At 30.9% G+C, this 23352-nt stretch overlaps 1 protein-coding gene across 5 annotated transcripts in view; it reads right to left on the bottom strand.

Moving 5' to 3' along the window:
- Nucleotides 1–23352, bottom strand: part of LOC143252120 (influenza virus NS1A-binding protein homolog) — a 74382-nt gene that overhangs the window by 13185 nt on the left and 37845 nt on the right. For all 5 annotated transcript variants that reach the window (XM_076503789.1, XM_076503790.1, XM_076503791.1 and 2 more), the window contains 5 exons: nucleotides 22187–22371; nucleotides 11508–11632; nucleotides 10770–11026; nucleotides 7474–7750; nucleotides 3985–4191 (listed from right to left, as the gene is read on the bottom strand). In XM_076503789.1, the coding sequence (XP_076359904.1) occupies nucleotides 3985–4191; nucleotides 7474–7750; nucleotides 10770–11026; nucleotides 11508–11632; nucleotides 22187–22371 (1051 nt within the window). The remainder of the gene's footprint in view (nucleotides 1–3984; nucleotides 4192–7473; nucleotides 7751–10769; nucleotides 11027–11507; nucleotides 11633–22186; nucleotides 22372–23352) is intronic.

Below are 23352 nucleotides of genomic sequence, written 5' to 3'. Positions count from 1 at the left end.
ACAGGTTGATATGAGATGATAATGAAAAACAAATTTTACCAAAAATTTCATCTGCATACTGTTACCAACAACTCTTAATCTACTAAAGTGGGATTGAACATAAAATTACAATGTCCCTGTAGCTAAAAGGGTGACCATGTTTGGTGTTGGAATTCAAATCTGTGATGTAAATTGCAAGCTGAATGCCCTAACTTCTAGACCAAACCCTGGGATTGAATTTAATAAGCCAGTTCAGGTTTTTGTTTGCTTAATGATCTATAACATAACTTACTGTATGTTGTATTAGGAGCAATTGAATGGGGCAGTTGGTTTGTCAAACTACATCTTTTTGTAAATTTTTACATTGCTATAAAGCACTCTGCATAAAAATAGTTATTTAGCCAAATCCACAATCACTTTATTTAAGTTGTCTTTAGTGACAAATGCTTAATTATCAGTACATTAGTTATTTTTGTACACTTTATATTCCATCAAGACAGAGACATTGATAGTTTTATTTTCATATATACTTATGACATTGACACAATGATGTTTTTAACATGAATCACATTGAACAGATTTATAAAATAACACAATGTACGGTTTTTGTTGGGTTTTTTTAACAAACAAATGTAATTATTTCATAACAACATACTTTTATAGTTATCATTATGGAATAATGAAACTTTATTTCAAATGAAAATATTAAAGTGACTACTTAAAAAAAATATTTGACCTAATTGAGTCTTATTCTTATTTGTTGTTAAGTTATGCAAAAAAGTCTAACATTACTTTGAATATAAAGGTTGAGTAAGTTATATAAAACAATTTTGGAATATCACCAGATGGTTACAAGTTCATGTCACTACATTTGCTCATTCTCTATCTGATTGCTGTATATATTAACAATATGATCTGCAATAGAAATTATATAGTTAAAGGCTCTGTAATAGGATTATTCTGTTCAAAGCACACTCCTCTTCTTTACAGATAAGCGATCTAAGTTATGAAGACAGAGGTTTCCTATCTCCCATTTCAATGGTCCAATCACACAAAAGTGATAATATGAATATCTATTTCATTTTCACAGCTTCTTGATATAATTTGCAATGGCTAAACTAATATGACATGGAAGCAGCCTGAAAAGAAGAGAGTTATACTGTTTATCCAGATAGAGATCTGTATACTGTTGTCTGAGGGTATGTGGACAGTTCTTGTCTCTGACCTTTATATTTGTGAGCTCTCACTCATTACAAGACACCGATTTCCTTATCACAACTGGGGTATGACTTGTTGCAGGTCTCTTTTGAGATGGTCCAGGTTTCTCAAGTTGATCCTTGCTAGTCTGTTTTCCAATGCTAGTAAGTACAAGAAATACCCCCTTCTTAGAAATTCAATAACCCTACGTCTGAAAATGTCTTTATGATTTCAGTATATGAATATTTTGCTTCGTAGAGGGTTTGTTACATTTACATACCCTTCCCAAAAGCATCCAATATTTAGTTGCATCGTACGACCAAAAAATTGCCAAAATGTCAAAAGGGAGTTCTTATACTTGTTATTCCACTATGTCTTTGCATCAGCTGTGATTGTCACAACTTTCCAATTTGCATAAAATAATTTTAATAAAATATTCTCTGATTATTACAGCATACCGTAATAAAATGCTGGAAGCATATGCTGTGATTCTGCTAAATGACTGTCATATTTAGAATAGAAGTACTTTATTTTACATAATACATGTGAACTTGAGGTATCTCACAATAATCAGCCCACACCCATTACCACTCAAAGATGGACCTATGTTGTAATTAGTGCTATGAATGGAGACAGGAATTTTGGGTCCTTGGACAAATTTACTGACAAAAGTCCCTCTTTTCAATCTAGCAAGTATACATTTACAAGATTTTTTTATGAACACTCTTATAATTGTTGTTTTTTCCCATTTTAATAAAATCTCACTTAATTGTCACCCATAAAGAAGAAATATGTTCAGTTTGTTTAATATACACTAAACCTTCTTTACATGTTTGAAAAAAACACTAACCTACTATAAACTGTGATGCATATATGATAACAATACATATGATTTATGACATTCACACGAGCAAATCACTTGTAAGCCATAGAGGAAGGTTTGACATTTATGGTTTGATTTAAATGCATGAATGTGCACATTTGCTACTATTTCTTTCATAAGTCTTTGAATAGCACAGGTAACACAGAATTGAAAATTGACTAATGTTACTTCTCTTTACAAGGGAGGTAACAAAACTGTTCCAGTAATTATATGTCTATTTGTGTTATATCAGTTGTGGAAACAATTTTGGAAACCCTGATAAAAGATGCTTTGCAAAGCCATTAACAAAATTTAGAATGTTATTGGGTAATCAAAATGGTTTCACTAAGGGAAAGTCTTGCTTCAGAAACCATTTAACATTCTTTGAAAAGGTTTTGGCTTATGTAGATGAGGGTAATGGTGTAGATTTGACATATCTGGGTTTTTAGAAAAGGTATCAAACAAAGCACTTGTAAAAAGAAGTATCTCTATAGGTATGAGGGTTAAGTTAGTTAACTGGATGGAAGAATGGCTAGATGAAAGAAAGCAGGGGTAATTACAAAAGAAGTTCAGTCAACATGGATTACTATCACAATTGGGCTACCTCAGAGCTCACTCTTATAACCTTTGCTCTTTTTGAATTACAATAGATGAAGGAATGGCCATTCAGTTACTTGAATTTGCTGATAATATTAAGGTATTTGGTGTTACTGGCTGCAAGAAGAATGCTGCTGTTTTACAAAATAATTTATATCATTCAGTGAATTGGGTAAATAAATGCCATATGGGTTTTAACAATAATAAATATAAGATAATGCATGTAAGTTATCATAATTTGAGTTATAAGTATAATTTGGATGAGAATAACTTTAACAATGTTATGAAAAAAAAAGAATCTTGACATATGACTTATCAGTTTCTTAAGCCATCCAAGCAGGGTGCTGTTGATAATAATAGGGAAAATAAGATTTTGGGTTGTATCAACAGAAGTTGAACAGAAGTCTAAAGAGGTTATAATTTCATTATATAGTTCAGTGATTAGGCCACATTTGGAGCATTGTGTTCAATCTTTTTGAGCTCCTTACCTTGGGAAAGACACTGAATTATTAGAAAGATTCCGGAAGAGGCCTACTAAAATGGTGCCTGGGATGGACAGGTTCAAGATAGATTAAGATCTCTCAAATTGTTTTGACTTTAAAAAAGAAAAGTTTGACGGCATGTGTTTGAGGTGTTCAAGACTGTTAAAGGTGTCAAAAGTGTTGATGCATCATATTTTTCATACTTTATGGTGAGAATAGTTGGATTAGGAGACAAATGTAAATTTTGGTATTATATTTCAACCTGTGCATTTTCTTTTACAATAATACATTCCAATGCTTAAAAGATAATTAGAAAATTAATAGTTCTCAATAATTCTAACTATTGTTGAAGGTGCTTTCATTAGTATCAGTTATCAGAGGGTATATTTATTAAAAGCAAAATCATATACCAGATTTAAATTTTATTTATATATTAGATCTAAAAGGAAAACCTTTTATCTAAACACACAGTTTTGATATACGCATTTTCTTTCATTTATAATACCATACAGTTTTAGTACTAAAACTAAATATAAACAGAAAAGTTCTGTTTAAAAAGTTTTAATATGACACATGCTTTAGTTTTCAACAAGAAACATTAATGCCAGTAAAAATTAAATTTTAAATACCAACAGAAAAATAACATTCATAAGCAAATACTAGCTGCTTGTAATTGGAATAAAGGCTTGAAATAATTTAGTTTTTTAAATATAAATTTTCTAAATATACACATTTCTTAAGTTTTGTACCTTATTCATAAGGAACTGTATTAACAACTATAATGTTAACACAGTTTACAGACTTTAAAATTTATGTCTTTTCATGACAGTGTTTAAAGACCTTCTATACTACTACAAATAAACATACCACACACTAAAAGTTTGCCTTGAAGGTCAGCTGTCCCAACAGCACAGCGTCCTGAGGTCATGGGGGGGATCAAAGTATAGGTGTTTGCTTTCTCTACAGACTCGGGTCGAGATACTGCTGGACTACTAGAAGGTGTGTTTAGTCTTTGCTTTACAGACAAAACTCTTAGCTTTCCACACACCACTATCAAAGCTAATATTGTGTTTTCTGTTAAGAAAATTTTGAAATTAAGTTTACTATAATTTATTTCTGCTTTAATAAAATGAAACACCTGTGTATTTCAAAGTTTTATAAATCATTTCATAGTTTACCATCCTAAAAAAAAAATTAAAAATGTTCATTTGGTGAAGTTCAATTTTACTTACCATTTAAAGGATATTAGATTTTGAACAGTTTACCAATAATATATAGTTTGAAACAAATATACTTAACATGGCAAAATTAGTTAAGAGTTAACACCAAAATGGATTTGTTTTAAATATTACGTTTGTATAAAACATTTAACCAATAATAATAAAAATCATCATCTTTATATTAAACTTTCCAGTTGTTTAACACCTAAAGTTAATAGAATAACTATATGTCTCAAAACGTTTGCTGGGTTTTGCATTTAACTTATTCAAAAATATAATAAATACAAATTGTTGTAACAACAGTACATTCTGTATTGCAAAGATGGCTGAGTATGGATGTTAAAAACAGAAATTAAAGTAAATAACAATGTTTGTATATATATTTACAAATACAAATTCAAACAAAATGCAAAATCATAGAAGCCTTACTTGTACAAGAACTCAGCCCAAAATTAGACAAACATAAAAGAACACCTTCATACCTATGTTAATTAGTAGCTTAATGTACAATTACAATTCCCCCTACAATCTTGTACATATTCACACTCTTGTTCCCAAGATGCACCCAACAACAGTCAGTTTCAAACATGGTCAAAACACTGTTTTTATTTTACTTCAATTAAAGGTTTTAATACCCATAACAGTTACATTTGCAATACATTTTTACTTCAAGTTGGTTTCTTGTCATCTTGAAAGTAAATTGTATTCAATGATGTGGACAAATTGTGTATCCTCTAACTCAACCTATTATTCAACCAAAACACAGTTATTTTAAAGGTTAATTTTAATACCAAGGTCAACTGGTACACATTTCTTGTAGATTTTAATATAATGCTTTACATGTTGAATACTGTTTCAAGTTTTTACCAAAAAACAAATTGTTTCTGAATTTTTAATATTTAAAAAAACTCAAACAAGTTATTTTTCTAAACATCCATAAATGTATTAATTTTCATTCCCTTATAAAAGTACCAATTAACTTCTGTCCTCGAAAATTTGTGTAACTTCTTTCAAATTACAAATAACCTTACCAAATATCATAGGACACATTAGCTCTTTTTGGATTGGAGGGAGTGTCACTGATATACCACAACTTTTTCTTTTCACAATGGATATAACTCTTTAAATAGCTTCTAGTTTCTTTCTAAAAAATCTATAAAATTTAATTTAGTTTGTTCCTTTTTTTTTAATTTCTCGCAAAGCTACTCGAGGGCTATCTGCACAAGCCGTTCCTAATTTCGCAATGTAAGACTAGAGGGAAGACAACTAGTCATCACCACCCACTGCCAACTCTTGGGCTTCTCTTTTACCAACAAATAGTGGGATTAACTGTCACATTATAAAGCCCCCATGGCTGAAAGGGCAAACATGTTTGGTGTGACCAAGATTTGAGTCCACAACCCTCAGATTACGGGTCGAACGCCTTAACCCACCTGACCATGCCGAGCCATTTAATTGAATACTTATATTTTTTTATTTGGATTGGAAAATTTGAAAATCTTTTATGTGAGGTACTGTTTTGAAAAACAAATAAAATAAAAAATACTTTCCTTTGGTTTATAATTTCATTTTATTTTTAATTGTTGACCAGAAAGTTCCATTTTATATAACCAACGAGTTTTAGTTTGCTTGATATAACATTTATACACTTCTTTGGATACTTTATATTGCTGAATGAAATAGATACCACGTTTGGCTATAATTCATAAAAAAAAACATGGAGCAAAATGACAACAGCTCTTTTCGATGCTTCAAAATACATATATGTACAGAACATTTTAAATTCTACATATGAAATTTGACAAGGCTTAGCAAATTATACCAAGCTGTAAATGAATACAAAGTCGGAAATATTGTTCTATAAGAAAAATAAATAAATTAAAGAACTTACTTGTATATAATAATAATGTATATGCATAGTTAATGCATTATAACTGAAATGTGACTGTAGTTTACAAAATACTGGTCCACAAGAACACAGCCAAGAGATTCGTGATGATGAGAAACCACTTGAAGTAAAAATGTATCTCAGGATGCTGGTATGGGTATTAAAATTTTCATTATAACAAAGTAGAGAACAATGTTTCGACCTTCTTAGGTCATCTTCATGTTAACAAAGAGAGTTTGCATCTGACTGCAAATATAATGTTAGGAAATTTCAGCTATTTAAACTAAACATTTGTGTTTTTGTGTTAAAATCTGTAGTAGTTTTACTGTCTATAAAGAAAAAAAAAATTATATTTATTTCCTGATCTTCAATGAAGGTTACAAAGTTAATCAAATCAAAACAACTCATACAAAGATACAATAGTGAAAGTAACAGATAAAGTATAAAGATCTTTTTGAAAAATATTTGATAATTATCTGAAGATTATAAAGATTTCCCATGTTCAATTTGGAAATCTTCTGATGCATAAAAGTATTTTTAATCTCAAAATCAAAATTACTTTGCATGTTGATAGGCAATATTCTGAAGAAAAAAAAATTATGAGAAAATCTTCAATTAAAAAATAATACATAATTTAAAAACCTGATATTTGATGTTTGAAAGCTTTTTAATATTTATCAATAATGTTGCAAAATTTCCTAAAGCTATGATTAATTTATCGAAAACTTTTATGATTACAAGCTAGGTGGAATCCATTCAAACCATAATGGAAGGATAAAGGGCTGTAGTAAATGATTCTCCATGCCCTTGATTTAGAAAGACAAGATGAAGTCTTGTCCAGAGCCTACACACACTTGAGGCAGAAGCCCATACCAACTGCTTAAATAATTTAGTTTGATTGCCTTCATTCTCCATGCCAACTAACATTAAACAAAAAGACAGATGTATAAGAAACAATTTTTATCCACAAATTGTAATGCTAAATTTACAGGAGTTAACCTGTGTGCTATTCCTTTGTTTTTGTTTTCTGAATCACATGTACTGCACTTACTTTTTCACATTTTTGTCAGTAAAATGAAATTCTCTGATGTTTCCTGGATTGAGACAGTAAAATAAATTCAATGACCTTTCCCAGTGTCTCAGACTATGTGCTAATTAAATATGTATAATACACACATGTGCATCCCCCCCTTTTTCTAATTACTAATACTTAACCAGCTGATTTATAAATGTGTAACAAAAACTTACTTCCCGCAGCTGTAGTGGCAACTACCCTCCAATCGCGTTCTTCATCATCAGACAGCGAGGACAGAGAAGAAGTAGAATTTGACCTAGTATATAAGAACTGCCGTGGCTTATGGGATGTGCTCTGAGGAGAACTTTTCTTATTTGTCTTGCAGGGAACGGGTATGCGCCGAGACAACTTCTTGTAATCTTGGATCAAGTCAGAATCTTGAGAGTCACCATTTTTTATGTCATTACAATCATGCAGAGTTCCATCCGGGTTCAAGTATAGCATGTGCACCTAGTTACCACAAACAAATTACTTTAATTAAACACCACTTACAAGTAGCTAATGGAGGATGAGCAATTTAGTTACAATTGTTTGGAGTTATACGAGGTCCAATGTATTACAAATGTAAAATACACTTTCTTAAATTTGTAAAGTAATAACAAAAGGGAAAAACTAATTGTAGACAAAATATGTTTGTGCTCTTTATTGATAGAGCAGAATAATACAAAATATTGCATTCATAATAACATTTACAACAAAACCTTTTAAATTAAACAACTGCCAAACAATCAAGTGCAACTGAATATTTACACACGTTATTTAGATACTTATGTTGAAAAGGTTAGAAAAAACTTTGACCATATCAGCTCAATTAGTAATTACTATCAATTTATTAAATATATTAACACCTCAAGAAAAGTCAGATCATAGTGAATTACAGTCTTTTACAATGTTACATTCAAAGTTTAATAAAACAACCTTATTTCATATGTTTTTAAACTTGGTTATATTAAACCAAGTTAGTACTATGTTAAACTTTGGTTACATTTCAAATTCTTATGTTATCTTATTATCCAAGCTTTAACTTCATAAATTTGGAAATAATTATTTATAACTTTATAAATCTCAATTTTTCTGTGTCATCTAATGCCACCAAGCAACTATTTCTCTGCTTCAGAATTTTCTAGCATCCAAGGCAAACTGTTGCAGTTTCCAACCAAATAAGCAACAAAACTCTAGATGACAAGAAACTCACTTGAAATAAAAATGTATCTCAGAACAACTGGTATGGGTATTTACACTTATTGATAAGCAGAGAACAACATTTTAACCTTCCTAGGTCATCTTCAGGTTAACAAAACGTTGTTCTCTACTTATCAATAAAAGTGTTACTACCCATACCAGCCAAGCAACAAAACTGTATATAATCTTAAATCTGAACCTCCTGTCTTTCTTGATATTATACTTGTCAAGTACATTTATCTTTTTCTTACTTTGTTTTACTAACTAATTTTATAAGACTGATGGGAATGTTTTTTAACCAATACAAAAAAGTAGATTCCTTTTTACATGAATCCGTGTTTCATCTTCTTATTTTTTCTGTATGCGTTATTCAAACATTATGTTTCTCATTGCTATGCTAGCACATTTTTGAAATTTACTTACGAATCACATAGGAAACTGGATTAATTACTATAGTTACTAGTTATTGGTATATTCTGTGTTATAAAAGGTACAATGTTAAAAAGCTAGATAATTGTTTCCTTAATGGACACCAATATTTGAGAAACTGAATAAGGACTGCAAAAGAATGCCTACTCAAGTGAAAACAACTTTATCATGCACTATGTAATACAAATCCTTGTTTTTTATGTATATATTTTAATAAAAACAACTAAAACTTCACAGCTTAGCTCAAAAAATCTCTAATAAACAACCTCAAATTATGCAAATTAGAAAGTATGTAATATGACACTTTACAACAAAACAGTAAAAGTTTAATGGATCCACTGGCTGCTAAAATACGTAACTTTGAAGTTTTCGGTCAATAATTCAATCAATGCAGAGAAGAAAATGTTATTGTTCAATATTTTACATAATCTTAAGTTTTTTGTTTCATTGTACATTGATGATTTCACTACAATGAGCAAAATGGTAGACAATATAAAAGATAAAATACAAAGTTTTAGATTCAATGAATTACTGAACTACAATAGAAAACAAAGACAAAGATATTTCTACTGTTCCCATGAAAATCAACTTTCACCCTGATCACTTTGGTAAAAACTTAAGAAATTCACAGACAATTCTTTCTCAAAAATGTTAATTTTTGTTTACCATAGGCTTTTAAATGTAAACTAAAATCTTATTAAATTCCATGAAGCTATACTTAGTAAAATCAAAGTTACAGTATGTATAGCTTTGCAGGTATGTGCTATGTGCTGACACTATTCCTAAAGAGTTAAAGAAATTTACAAATACTTAATACCAAAATCAACAGAATATTGTATCCTACAAATATGTCCATTAGACTTGCCTTATAGTTATAGCTATAATGTGGAAATTATAGCTTGCACTGTCAGATCTTGTGAATTAGTGCAGCATTTTTTGTTTATTATTTTTTAATTTATTTTTGTTTTGGCTTCTTTGTAGATTTTAACAAACTAATTTAATTAGTCAGAGGTTTGAATTTGCTTTTTCTTCCTTTTGATTTTGTTTACTTAGTTTTATCAGTATTAATTTTCTCTAAAATATATATATGTAAACTGAAATAAGATTTACTTACTATCACATAAAAAGAGAAATTTACCACAACCAAATCAAATTCTTAAAGCCTTTAAATTGTGTTAAAAAGACAAAATAACAGTTGCAAAAATAAATGTGAAGAAATAAATAAAACCTATTACTGTTCAATTATTCTGATTAAGTTAGTGCACAGGATCAAACAAGACCAAAAACTTGAGAGCTTTTGAATAGTTTGCTGTTCTTCTCCAGGACAATAATGGGCTATGTTTAATGGGTGTGATGAAATACATAGGCACAGATGTTGGTGAAATCAACCTAACACCAACAATTTTTCCAAAGAGGAGTGTACAGTACATAAAAGATTTAATTGTGATAATTCTTACAGGAAATGTTAACATATTTTTATAAAGGTAAAATAATGGCAATAGATAGTGGGAAATAGAAAAAAAAATAATGTGATGCAAAATATAGGGAATAACATCAATATGGCTGAAATAAAGCAAAAATAACACTAATGAATATAAAATAAGTTTAATTATGAATTTAGTTTTGAAAATTATTTCAGAGAAATAATCAAACTTACTTTACATTATTAGTATTATCAAGCTTTAAGTTCCCCATACTGGTATTACTTCCTATATATTGATTCACATTATTATTCTTGGAGCCATATTTAAAAACCACTGTTAAATCAGGTTAGTAATGTAGAACAAGTGTACTTAAACTTTATAGTCAATACATTTCTGTTTTAGCATAAATAAAAAACTTATTTTGGTATACCAACCTTCTCAGTAACAGCATTTATATCGTGTTCATCAAAACACTTCTTTATCCAATCCAACACCATTTCACAGAGATGTCTCTGGTTAGTTGCTTGCATTTCTTCACAGCTATTTTGCAATTGCTCAATCTGAATGTGAGGAAGGCTCAAAAATACTTTTTTTTGAATAATATTACCTATATTTTGTCTGATGTAATTGTCCACTGCTGCAATAAACTCTGGATCTGTATCTGGAGACAGACCAGGAATGGAACGGACATCTACAAAATATAAATTCTGTTAAGTCAAAAAGATGACACAGACTGAAACTTGTTACTTTAAAATTTACAACAATTTATTTCTCTTTCAGTCACAATTCTAACATACCTATGATAAAACCAAATACATTTATTCAGATATCAAACAGATTTCAACCAATTCTATCTTACTAACAAAGGGATAAAAAAAAGGAAATCATAAAAGAGAAAATTGTGTGCATAACTTCACAAATAAATTATATTTTCTACTATCATTTCTTTACACTGCTTAATACATAAAAAGCTAGTTTACAGTTTTTATCCAACTGAGTATAAATCATTCAGTCCATTTACTAAATGCACAGTCTTAACTCTATGATGTTTGTATTGGTATTTTGAACTCGCTAAATACAGAAATAAAGTAAAAATTCATAAATAATTATATAAAGTTCTTCTCTATAGCTTTATACTCATTGGTTCTCCAACATTTTTTACAAAACCTTACCTATACAGTTTTCTGCTGTGAGGTGTTTTATTAGGAAGCTACGGCACTGTCCAGCTGCAGAAGTCATCCTTAATTTAGTGGCTGCTACATAAGCTTGTTTCACTTTGTCAGCAGATACCACCAACCTAAAAAGTGCATATAATGAGTTTCAAAAAGAGGCTCGTTTACACAGTTTGATTAAAATAGCCTTTCTATAATTTTGTAAAACAATTTATAATTATCAATTATTTTATTCCAAAGAGTTTTGTTTTATTCAAAATAGATGATCTGAATGATATAGTGTATAACAGCACATTATCATCACTGTTCAAATGTACTGTTTTAAAGTCACAAGTTTTAAAAACAAAAAAGGCCAATGATCAGCACAGATAACATATTTTACAATTATACATGATGCTGAGTAAGCTCATCTTAAAGTTATCATTTTCATTAGCTGAAAACATGTTTTAGATATGTTTTTACTTCTAAACAGAACCAAGAGCTATTATCGTGAACCACTGAGAAGATTTTTGTACATGCACTAAGTTGCGAATGACCCCCCTTTCACATTAATGTGCACTGCACTTCTCTATACCACAAGCAGCAATAAACTATACCCCCAAGAAACAGGATGGCGATAAATTCTCCTCATGTAATGCTCTTCTTGAGCACATTGTGTATACAAAACGCTCATTCTTGACGAGGCAAAAGTGACCCACTAGAAGTGGGAAGGAAGGGTGGGTAATTCAGTGCAATAGTATCCATCTGAAATACATTTTCAAGTAAAGAAACTGTTAACTGTAGAAATACTACTCACTTCTCTTCAGAAAATTCTAAGAATATTGTGACAGAAAGGAAAACTTATGGATCATGTCACTTCCTGGAGGAGGGGTTGGAGGTTAGTGGAATATCCTCGGTAAGAAATTGCATTCATCTCACACAGGAAATACTGTTGCTCAGGAGAGGAGGTAAAGCAAAAGGTGTTTAAGAAGAACCTTCTGCACAGTGCTACATTTAAAGAGTGTTAAACAGCTTGTATACCTCAGAAGGCTAGACAAGTATGTATGTGCAGTGTGGCTAGGGTAATAAGTCAAGCCATACAGTAATGCAAATTACTTATCAGATTTGGCAAGTGCAGGAATGAATCATTTGCTACTCATACCCAAGGAGAATTCAAGATTCAATAAGCTAGCAACCACCTGGTTCTACTTCATATGAAGTAGTGCCTTCACTCTGCTTATAACTGTAGGATTACACTGATTGAAAAAGGGAACTCTCGATACTGACATCCCAAATTCCTTGGAACTTGGGAAGGAGAGGTCTTAACACTTCCCTAAAAGAAATTAGAGGGAGAAAGTTGCATACGGAAGAACAATGAAGTGAACAAATCAAAATGAATAATTTCATCTGCATTAAGAGCCACACTGTCTGGAGAAAGGGAATCATACAAACTAACCAGGTGTGAGGGCAGGATCACACCTCATGTTGTCATTTATTTTTGTTTTTTTCATCAAGTATGAATGTATTAAATAAATATAAAGATAAAATTAAAGAAATTTTATTGAAAGTTTCTGTCAAGCATTTTTTAGTTGTTAACAGTAATTTAAACAACCAGGCTCTACTTTTATGTGGATGAACATCATGTTGCATATAAAGGTTTGTTTAGAGTCTGAAAATTAGAAGTTGCAGTAGACTTAAAGGATGATGGTTGGGAGCTATACTAGTTAGTTTAGATAAGTCAAGACCCTTTATACTAGTATAATTTGTCAACTGGGCTACTAATTAATGCTTTATCACCACAATGAGGGCTGGAATGCCAACTTCAGGAAGCAAGTTTATTTTACATACCTCCAAATGGTAGTACCTTATTATTATTACTTCTTTTTACTTCTTTATTTTGAAGAGAAGTCAACTTCCCACAACTGTGTGCAGGCATTAAAGGGTGATATGGATGTGGTACATTGTGAGCTTGAGCACCCACATCTTACTCTTCTAATTTCTATTTCTTTTGATCATTTGATTGTTTTATCATTATTATTTATAACCTTCTTCATGAAAGACTGATGAATGTAACTTAAAACTGACAGATGGTGTATCCCCACCACAATGAGGGCGCTACTTCTGAAGTCATTTCCAAAACCTAAGGTACATTTTATATCCCACAATATAGCCTGCATCCTGAAGATTTGTGCAGCATGTTTTATTTTTGCTTGTTAAAATTATATATATATATGTGTGTGTGTGTGTGAGTGTGTGTGTGTGTGTGTGTGTGTGTAGTTGAAAAAAACTTAGAGGAAAACCTCATCTCAACAGCAGATACTAGGCAGGTAGAGGTGGGTTTCATGCTATTTATCCTCCAATTCCTAAGGATTTTGAAAGGAAGAAGTATTCCCTGTGAAGAACCACAAACCATGTGTCAATTCTATTGCTTCCAGAACAAAGCAACTGTGGAAGTTGAAAAAATAAGAAAGAGTGAACAACTCACCTCCTTAGATCCTCTGTGAAAGTACAACAATAGCAACTGGAGGGAGGGATGACAATCACAGGCAAATGAAAAACAAACAGTTGTCAAGGGTCATCCATATCACCCCTTGTAAAATTACATCCAGATGTTGACAGCTAGAGGTAAAAGAAGTCAGGAGATGACAAACTTAAGAGAGGTGACATGAAAAAGATAGGAGCTATCATCACCCATAAAATAAACTAATCACACCAGTTGTTAATCCAGCCAATCACAGATAAAGGATTTATGTCACTAAAGGAAAGAGAATTCCATGGCATGTGAAATGATTATATAAAGAAGAAATGACAGTGAGGAAGACTGGAGAAAATATCCAATTAACTTGACAAGCAGTTAGGAAGTCTTAGGGAATAAGAAGAAGTCTGGGAATAAAAATCAACCTACCCCTGGGCAAGAGCTTTCTAGAACAAAAGTATTAGAGCAAGAGCTTCCTCAAATGAGAAGGAAAAGAAAATACATTGTTAATGAAGAAAACTTTACAATTGCATAGGAAAGAAAGTAGGGATTTGAGAGAAATCAAGAGTCCCCAAAAGGGACAGAACCTCTAATGCTGGAAGGAAAAGGGACCTGAAAATTTTGATAATCAGAAACTTCATGTCTTAAATATGTATAGGAGAAGGATAAGCCCACCTTGCAAATGAATTGAAATAGACTCAATTAAATCAGTTACTGGATGGAGGCAAAGACAGACTTTAAAAACAGCCAATTCAAATGGGACAACTAACAAATATGTAGAGATATCACAGCTGTGGATGTTTATTTGGACTGGGTGAGACAGAGGCAGCTGTCTATACAGCAGTGATATTGTAGTCCAAGTGAATGTATCCTGTGTGGAAATGTTTTTTGTACATAATGGGAAACATAAGAGACCATATCCAATGTGAAGGAAAAACCCCAAACTTGAAAGTCCCATATGTTGTGTACAAGCTGGTAAAAATGACAGGTTTTCAAACAAACTTTAACCCTTTCCCTGTGGGTCACAGATCAGAGGTCATGTCATTGCATTTGTTGACTTGCATGCAAAATTTTATTGAACTGCTATTTTAGGAATTCAAGTCAATAAGTTTGGAATACTGTAGATTAAAATTCAAAGTTTAATATTATATATCAGTTAATTTCTTAATTTAGAAGTAAATATTAAATATAGTCATAAGCTTTGTTGAATGTAACACTTTAAAATTAAATGTTTGTGATGTCAAAATACTAAATCTATAATTTTGTACAAATTAGGACCTCAAATAACTATTTACAAGTTATAATATAAAATTTGAACCTCATATCTTTTTATTTTGCTGAGATATGGTTATGTACTGAATCAAACATGGTGGCCCAATTCAACATTTTCCATTTTTAGACAGCCCCTCATATGCTCTTACTTCAGTATATAACATGTGAATAACCAATCAACAGCTTACAATATTCCCAGAGTGGTTTTCTCAGCCATTTTAATCTCTGAAAGGGCTATCATGTTCTTTTGATCCAAGATTTCAATGAGGTAGGTTGTGTCTTTAGTTTTCTCAATTTCATGTTTTTTTTTAAATTTAAATACATCTTAGTTACTAAGCTTCATAAATTATAGTGGAATCCTATTGTATCAATGAAGTTATTTATGATTTTTTTAGTTCAACTGTATATATAAAACCTAAAAAGACATTGTATGACATCCTCAACATGTGAAATTTTAAAAGGGTTAGTAACCTATGTTCAACAAAAACTGAGTAAAAAGGTTGTAGCAAGAAGATATATTTGTTTGCTTTATGTCTTGACTTATTGTTCTATATTTTAAGAAAAACAAGTTTACTTCTTTATTTCTAATTGGCAATTTAAACATACATATATAATCTATAATAATTGAAATGTGAATGTAAATCACAAAATACTAGTCCACTAAAACACAGTCAAGACAGAGAAGACTACAGGTCAGTTTTATATTACTGGATACTTAAACATGAGTGCACATACACCTGGTCAATGCAAGTTATGTAAGGTTAGCTAGGCATGACTGGAAGGTTAATATAATAGAAAAATAATAAATATATACATGTAAATATATAGCATGATGACACTTAAGCTGCATAGACTAAACATTTGTATTTTTGTGTTGTAATATGTAGTCATTCTAGCATGAAAAAAGCATAATTTATATTTATCCTAATTTTTTTCATGATGGTTGCAATGTTGGTCAAGTGATAGGCCTCACATAGAGTATACAAAATAACATAAAAATAGTCTTCTGCAAACAAACATTTGAAATGTATTTAGGAAGTTCTAGAGATGACATAAATAACATTTGAGATTTTTGAGACAAAGAATGTTTTTTTTAATCGTAACATTAAATCACTTTGCACTCAGACTAGTAACAAAAAAAGACTATTTTTGCAAACAAATCTTTAGCAGAAATACTTCCTTAAAAAAATCTGATTTTTTGTATAAAATACTTGTAATCTTTACTAAAAGTCTACCAAAATTTTATGAAGATACACATGCTGTATCAAAAGTTATACTGTAAATACTTTAATGTGTGCAAATGTGAAGAGGAACTTGTGTATATTATACTGAGCCCGTAGAAATGCATCCAAAACACTTACATTGAGGAAAGAGTACCAATCTAAATTTGACAAAAATGTCCATCTGAATCTGAGAAATGGCAAGAAATCAGTTCAAGGCTAACAATGGCTCTATGTTAAGATGCAAATCTTTTGACTTCTTGGAAAGAATAAAAGATAGAAGTAAAACCCTAGAATGTGGTAAAAAACAAAAACTGTGCTAAGATGTTCTGAGCCTTGAGAAAAGATACAGCCTCCTACAGATATAGAAGACACAAAGGGTCTGGATGAGGTGGAAATATAGGAAAAGGTTGCATAACATAAAAATATTCTGCAAAGGAAGCCCACAGCTGCACAAAGTGAAGTTTAAAGGTATCTCCAGAAACAACTTTAGCAATGGCAAATTGAAATAAATTCTTTAAAGTGTAGAGAGAGAACAATCAGCAGGAAGTAAGGCAACCCAACAAAGCTTTTGTTGATGAGAAACCTATAATGCCTCTTAGTCCAATCAAAATGGGAAACAAATTGAGAAAAGATGACTGCTGACAAACTGCCTCAGTTTGAGTGTCCAATGTATAAGAATCTTTCTCAAAGCCTCAACACAAAAAAAAGACATCTCAATTGAGCAAGACAGAAAAGCAAAAAAACCAAGTTAAGAACAAGTAGATGCAATTTAACCCAGTGAAGTTGTTAAGTCGTAATGTACAGACTCAGAAAATATATGAAACATGAACAGACAATGAAACAGATCAACAAGACAAATATGAGAAGATTGAGGGAAGTGGGAAATCAAGCAAGATTAAAGTGATTCCCATCACAGAAGAAGATATGCAATGGGCTGAAGCTCAAGTAAAGAAGTTAGAATCAAGATTGAGGGAAGATAAGACAGCTGAGGTTCAATATAAAGATAAATCAAAATGTTGTCAAATATATACGTAAAAACGGCTGGTTTGGGTTGAGAAAACTTTTTATTTAGAAGAGCAAACAACGGTTTTGTGACAAAATTCTTTGAAAAAATAATTTCACAAAACAGAAAGCTAAAAAAGAATCTTATGAAACGAGACATTAATTCCATTAAAAACCTAAAACAAGACAAAAACATAAAAATTCTAAAAGCAGATAAAGGAAACACTATAGCCATAATGAATATGAATGAATACATTCAAAAAATAAAGAACATCCTCTCAGACACAAACAAATTTAAACCAATACACACAAATCCAACAAAGCAAAATGAAACACAACTAATCAAATACTACTAAAAATGAAAAAAGTCAACACAATTTCAAAAATGCTTTATTTCTACCTACGCAAGACTGACTCACTCACACCACAAATATACAGTATCCCCAACCCTCATAAACCAGATTGTTCATTATGACCAATAATGTCCACACATGAATTGCTTAATTACAATCTTGGTAAATACATAGCATGGGCATTCTCCAAATATGTAACATCAGCCAGCTCATTCGTCAAAGACTCTTTTAATTTCAAGTATAATCTTAATGAACTTAATCATAAAGCCTTACTGGCCAGTTTCGATGTTATATCCCTCTTTACAGAAGTTCCAACCGCTGAAGTCTGCAAGATAGCCTTAGAACTCTATATCCGAGACCCTAGCCCATCTATAGACATTCATAGTAACCAATTAGCAACCCTCATACAATTCACCACGATGAAGACAAATTTCATGTTCAACAACCACAACTATATACAAACAAATGGTCTAAGCATAAGCAACCCAGTATCACCAGTTCTAGCCAATATTTTTATGATACAAGTTGAAACACAAGCAATTAACACAGCATTACATCCACCACTATACTGGTACAGATATGTAGATGACACGGTTGCAAGATTCATATTTACAGAACACACACTTAAATTTTTTTCAATCACATTAACTCCATACATCCCAACATTAACTTCACATGTGAACAAGAAGAAAGCAATCAAGTATCATTTCTTACCTTCAAAATTACAAGAACCAATACACCATTTAAAACAGAAATCCACCAAAAAATCACCCATACTGGACTATACATTCCTTGGAACTCAGCACATGAAACAAAACAAAAACTCAACATACAAAGAAACCAAATAAACACAGCCATAAAACTATGCTCGCCAGATAAAATTAATGACGAATTAGACAAAATAAAACAATACTTCATCAACGTCAATAAGTTTCCTCCACAAACCATAGAAAACATTATATGCACACATCTAGACAAAAAACAAAATCAACTAACAAAAGTAAATATATCCCACAAATTAAAAAAATCACAAAACTATATACTGCTGCATACCATATATTCCCAACATCAGCAGAAAAATAATCAACATTTGGCAAAAACTAGTAACAAAATATAACATTCCAGTTAATACCAAATTTATTCAAAAACAGGCACAAAACTAAGGTCTATACTGTGTAAAAACTACACTGACAAACACTGCACCAACATTATTTATAAAATACAATGTGATAATTGCCACGACTTCTATATTGGAGAAACAAGTAGAAAAATGAAAACAAGATTCAAAGAACCCAAAAAGTCACCTTCACATGTTTTTGAACACTGCAAATGAAATAAACACAACATAACCATAGAAAACACCCAAATACTAAATAAAGAAACAAACATAAACAAACACAAAATCAGAGAAGCCTTACTTATACAACTCAAGCCCAAAATAAACCAATACAAAGGAACACCTTTATACCTATATTAATAAATATAATCAAACATCTAAGCATGCCCTCTACATTCCTACACTCAGTTACACAACCCCCTTCAAACATGTGGTCAGTTATCAGTCAGTTACCACTTTCTTTCTTTGTGAACCTGACAATGACCAAAGAAGGTCGAAACGTTGTTTGCTCCTCTGCATAAAAAATTTTCTCAACCCAAACCAGCCATTTTTACATGTATATTTTTCTCTACAAGTGGGTTTTTCTCGTCATCAATGATTAAAATGGTGTCAACATAACTGGAGAAAAATAAAGACAAGAAATTCAAAACGAAAAGGAGGCTCAAACAGCAAGGTAGCATTACATTCACCAAAAGCCACTGGAGAACAAAAAGGAATATTATATACCTGTGTAATGAAAGTAGTCAAAGATGAAGGTGGAATTACCCATTTCTCATCAGGAAAGGAAGAACCAAACGTGAAAGATATCATAGGAGCAACTAGACAGAATTAATTATAAATAATTCATACTCAACTGAAGTAAAAGAAACAGACTGTTAGGAATACTAGATCCAAAACTAGAATGGATCTTGCCACTTGGTGCACAATGGTAGTAACATCACTGACCACCAGAGAACCTCCAGTCATCACTGAAATAACAGGCAACTCCTGTTTGGAAGTGTTAGTACTTTGGGAAGTGTAAAAAATATGGATATATCAAGTCATAATAGAGCCAATCCATGAAATTAGTTTATGGTTTTAGGTAAGTAAGATATTTCCATTGCACACAGGCCTGTAGTACTGATTTAGTGATAAATGTTTAGATTAATTATCAATACCCAAAACCAAGTGAATAAGAATGGGTAATATTCCTGTCAAAGAAACTGTATAGCAAACTTGTAATTTATGTGAAGAAATCAAATTAATGGAGTAAAATATGAAATACAGAATTAGAAGTTTAAAATCATGTACCTTTCTTTCTCAAAAATCCAGCAAATAAAAGAGAAGAAAAGAATACAGCTTCAAATGAGAACCAAAAGTTAAAAAGAATAAGTGCAAACATTACCTAATTAGCAATGAAGAAAAACACATCTGAAGCTAAGAAGTGTCAAGAATACAGTCTTTGGTTTACACAATGTGCCCAAGGGAAATTCTATGTATGTGGGAAGTATTTTCCTCCTATTGATTGAGGGCCGTTATATAATGCTAATTGCATTATAGACTGGCACAATACACATTAGTACATGTAGAGGTGAGAGTTTTGTTCAAGGCTTGGTATCTATCCTTCTAATTAAACTTCTATTACATATTTTTAATGAAAAAAATGCAGTTGTTACAACTGTAAACTTTGTACCAATGTATAATGATATAATTGTCTAAATTTTACTAATAATTTCTCTCTCCCTTTCCAAGTATAATATCTACCTAGATATTTTATTTAGGGTTGAGGAAAATTACAACTATTGTTTCTTGGTGAAACAAACAGTATAGCTACACGTAATAAACTCTCTACTTTTATGCTTGGATCAACTAATTCCTTAAGATACTGGTAAGATTATAAAAAGTTTTAAATACTAGAGAAGTATCAGAGCTTACTGAAATTTGCAAGTTAGTAACTGGCTTTACAGCAACTTGGAATTCCATCACTCATTTTTGTAATTATTGTATTTGAAGAAAAAGATCATAACAGGAAATCAAAATATGAAAGCAAATGTGAGTTGATGGTTGAAAGAAATACTTTATTGATGAAATAAGTTCATGGCTAAATGATTACTGAATGATAAACCAGGTATTGAAAACTTTCTCCAAGCTTTGTTAACTAGTTTTATAAGTGTAATTACTTAAATGTTCACCAGGTTAGTCTGATGAACCAACCTCATACTGGAAAAGAAATTAAGACAATATTCCAATTTTGTACCAGGTGTATCCACACAAAATGTGGCAAACCTTTAGTAAAATGTACAAGTCTGTTGTACACAAAAAATCAGATGTGTCACCAAAGTATTTGTACTTAAGATACATCTATAAATTGACAACATCAGTCTGACTCGGACTCCAAGTTGAACATGATATTCATGTAAGGAATAAAAATACTCTTTTGCACCTGATCTCAATTTCCACTTCTCCAGAAAACTTTTAAAGCTTACAGAATAGTAAGCTACCCTTAAAGGTTTAACTTAAACTACTTAAAATCAACATGAACAAGAATTGTAATAAACAACTTTTGGAAATTACAGGATAATTAACAAGATTCAGGGTTCTTGTCAAATTCTATCTCTAATAATCAATAATAAAATAATCAGATTTATGTTGTTGTTGTTTTTTAAAATGGTAGTTTAGTTGTTTCCAATACCTCCACACTTTGAAGAAGTGTATGTTCAAATCTTCAGAAACATTATAATTTTTTAAAATGGTGAGCTACCTTTAAAATTTCGATACGTTATTTCATAATGAAAATTGGAAGTTACCGTTTAAATAACTGGTGTTAGTAATTCAGATATACTTGAGTTATTGTTAATTTTTGCATTAAAAGTAGACTTAAGTACACATTTCACAAGCCAATAAAAATGTGCATTAATCCCTGTCGTGTTGTAGGGAGACATATCATACTTAAATTCTAGGATTTTATCATGTACCCAGATGTAAGTTAAAAACCCGTGATACAATGCATGGTAGAAATGTAGTTCAGTTTAACTCTAGCTATAGATGTAACTAACAAACAGTTACAATTTTGTTTTCTACTTCTATCAACTCTAACATAAACTAAGTAAACTGTCATTTAAGAACCATTTGAGAAATAACAGTTCAAAAAATATATTATTTCAAGCTTGTTTTTAGCATTAACATATTACTTACAAATTATTACAAATTTTAGGCACAAATACTTAATATGTAACATTTTCTACTTTTAATAGCCACTACTTAGTTATTGCACTAACCTAGCAGTGTAAGCATACTCCACAAGCACTTCAAAAGAATCAAAGTCAAAACTACCATTGCTCTTAAACTGATACACATGACCACCATTATGGTCAGCAGCAAAAAGCTCAAAAAGATAAGGACTAGCACTGGCCAGGACAGCTCGATGAGCATGTATCTCTCGAACGTCTTGGGCTGTCTCAATCTAGTATTGTGTAAGAAAATATTATTAATAAAAACTATTTGCAATTTCTCTCAATAGTAGAAAAAAAAAGTACTAATAAACAACTGAATGTTCAAAAAATTAAAAAATCCAAATTTTTCCAATAATTATTAATAGTGACTAAATTAATTTATAACTTACGAAATCACCCTGCAGCACTTGAACATGAACAATAGTAATATTACTTTTCTTTTCTTGGATGAAAAAGAAAATGCAAGATTTTAAAACATTGATATATGTTTGTGAATTTTATTAACTTAACCTATTTCTCATTGATGTTGTCATTTAAGAACAAACATGTAAATTTTAGTTTTGAAATTTAAATATTCAAGAAACTAATCACAAGCTCTAAACTTTTTAATAAATATAAATACACCTCAGAAAATTTAAACTTTAATTGTAAATGAATGATAATGATGTAGAAATGTGATGGGTAAAACATGTGAGTCTATTTTAACTTCAAGTTAGGTGTGTTTACACACCATTCATTACTGGTGGGGTTCACATATTGCATAATATTGGATTATTTTGTTTTATGTCTGATACATTTATCAAAGTTAAATACACCAGAAACTCCAAAAATACTTAGTGAGATTAATTTCAACACTGACAATGTTTTCCTTTAAATTGTTTTTGCGACTTGTATGTTATCAAGGATCTCCATAAACAACAGTCATGGATCCTTATACAATTTGTTGTATAAATAGTTAGAAGAATATGTTTAAAGACCAAAAGTACTTTGGACCCCAATCAGAAATTATAAGGTTAAAATGAAGACTAATTTCCTGTACAGTATTACTCTCCTGAGCAACAGTCCTGACAGCATTACCTTTTGGTTTTTTGCCTGTATAAAGTAATACAAATGTTTTGTCAATGTAAAATAATGGAAAAAACAATATAGAAATGATGCAGCTATGTACAGATCCATCCCTACAAGGCTTTCAATATTAAAATTTAAAGTTA

The sequence above is a fragment of the Tachypleus tridentatus genome, chromosome 6 (genome assembly GCF_004210375.1).
Source record: "Tachypleus tridentatus isolate NWPU-2018 chromosome 6, ASM421037v1, whole genome shotgun sequence".
Lineage (NCBI taxonomy): Eukaryota > Metazoa > Arthropoda > Merostomata > Xiphosura > Limulidae > Tachypleus > Tachypleus tridentatus.
Note: the sequence above shows the minus strand (reverse complement) of the source record. Positions and strands in the feature narration are given on the sequence as shown.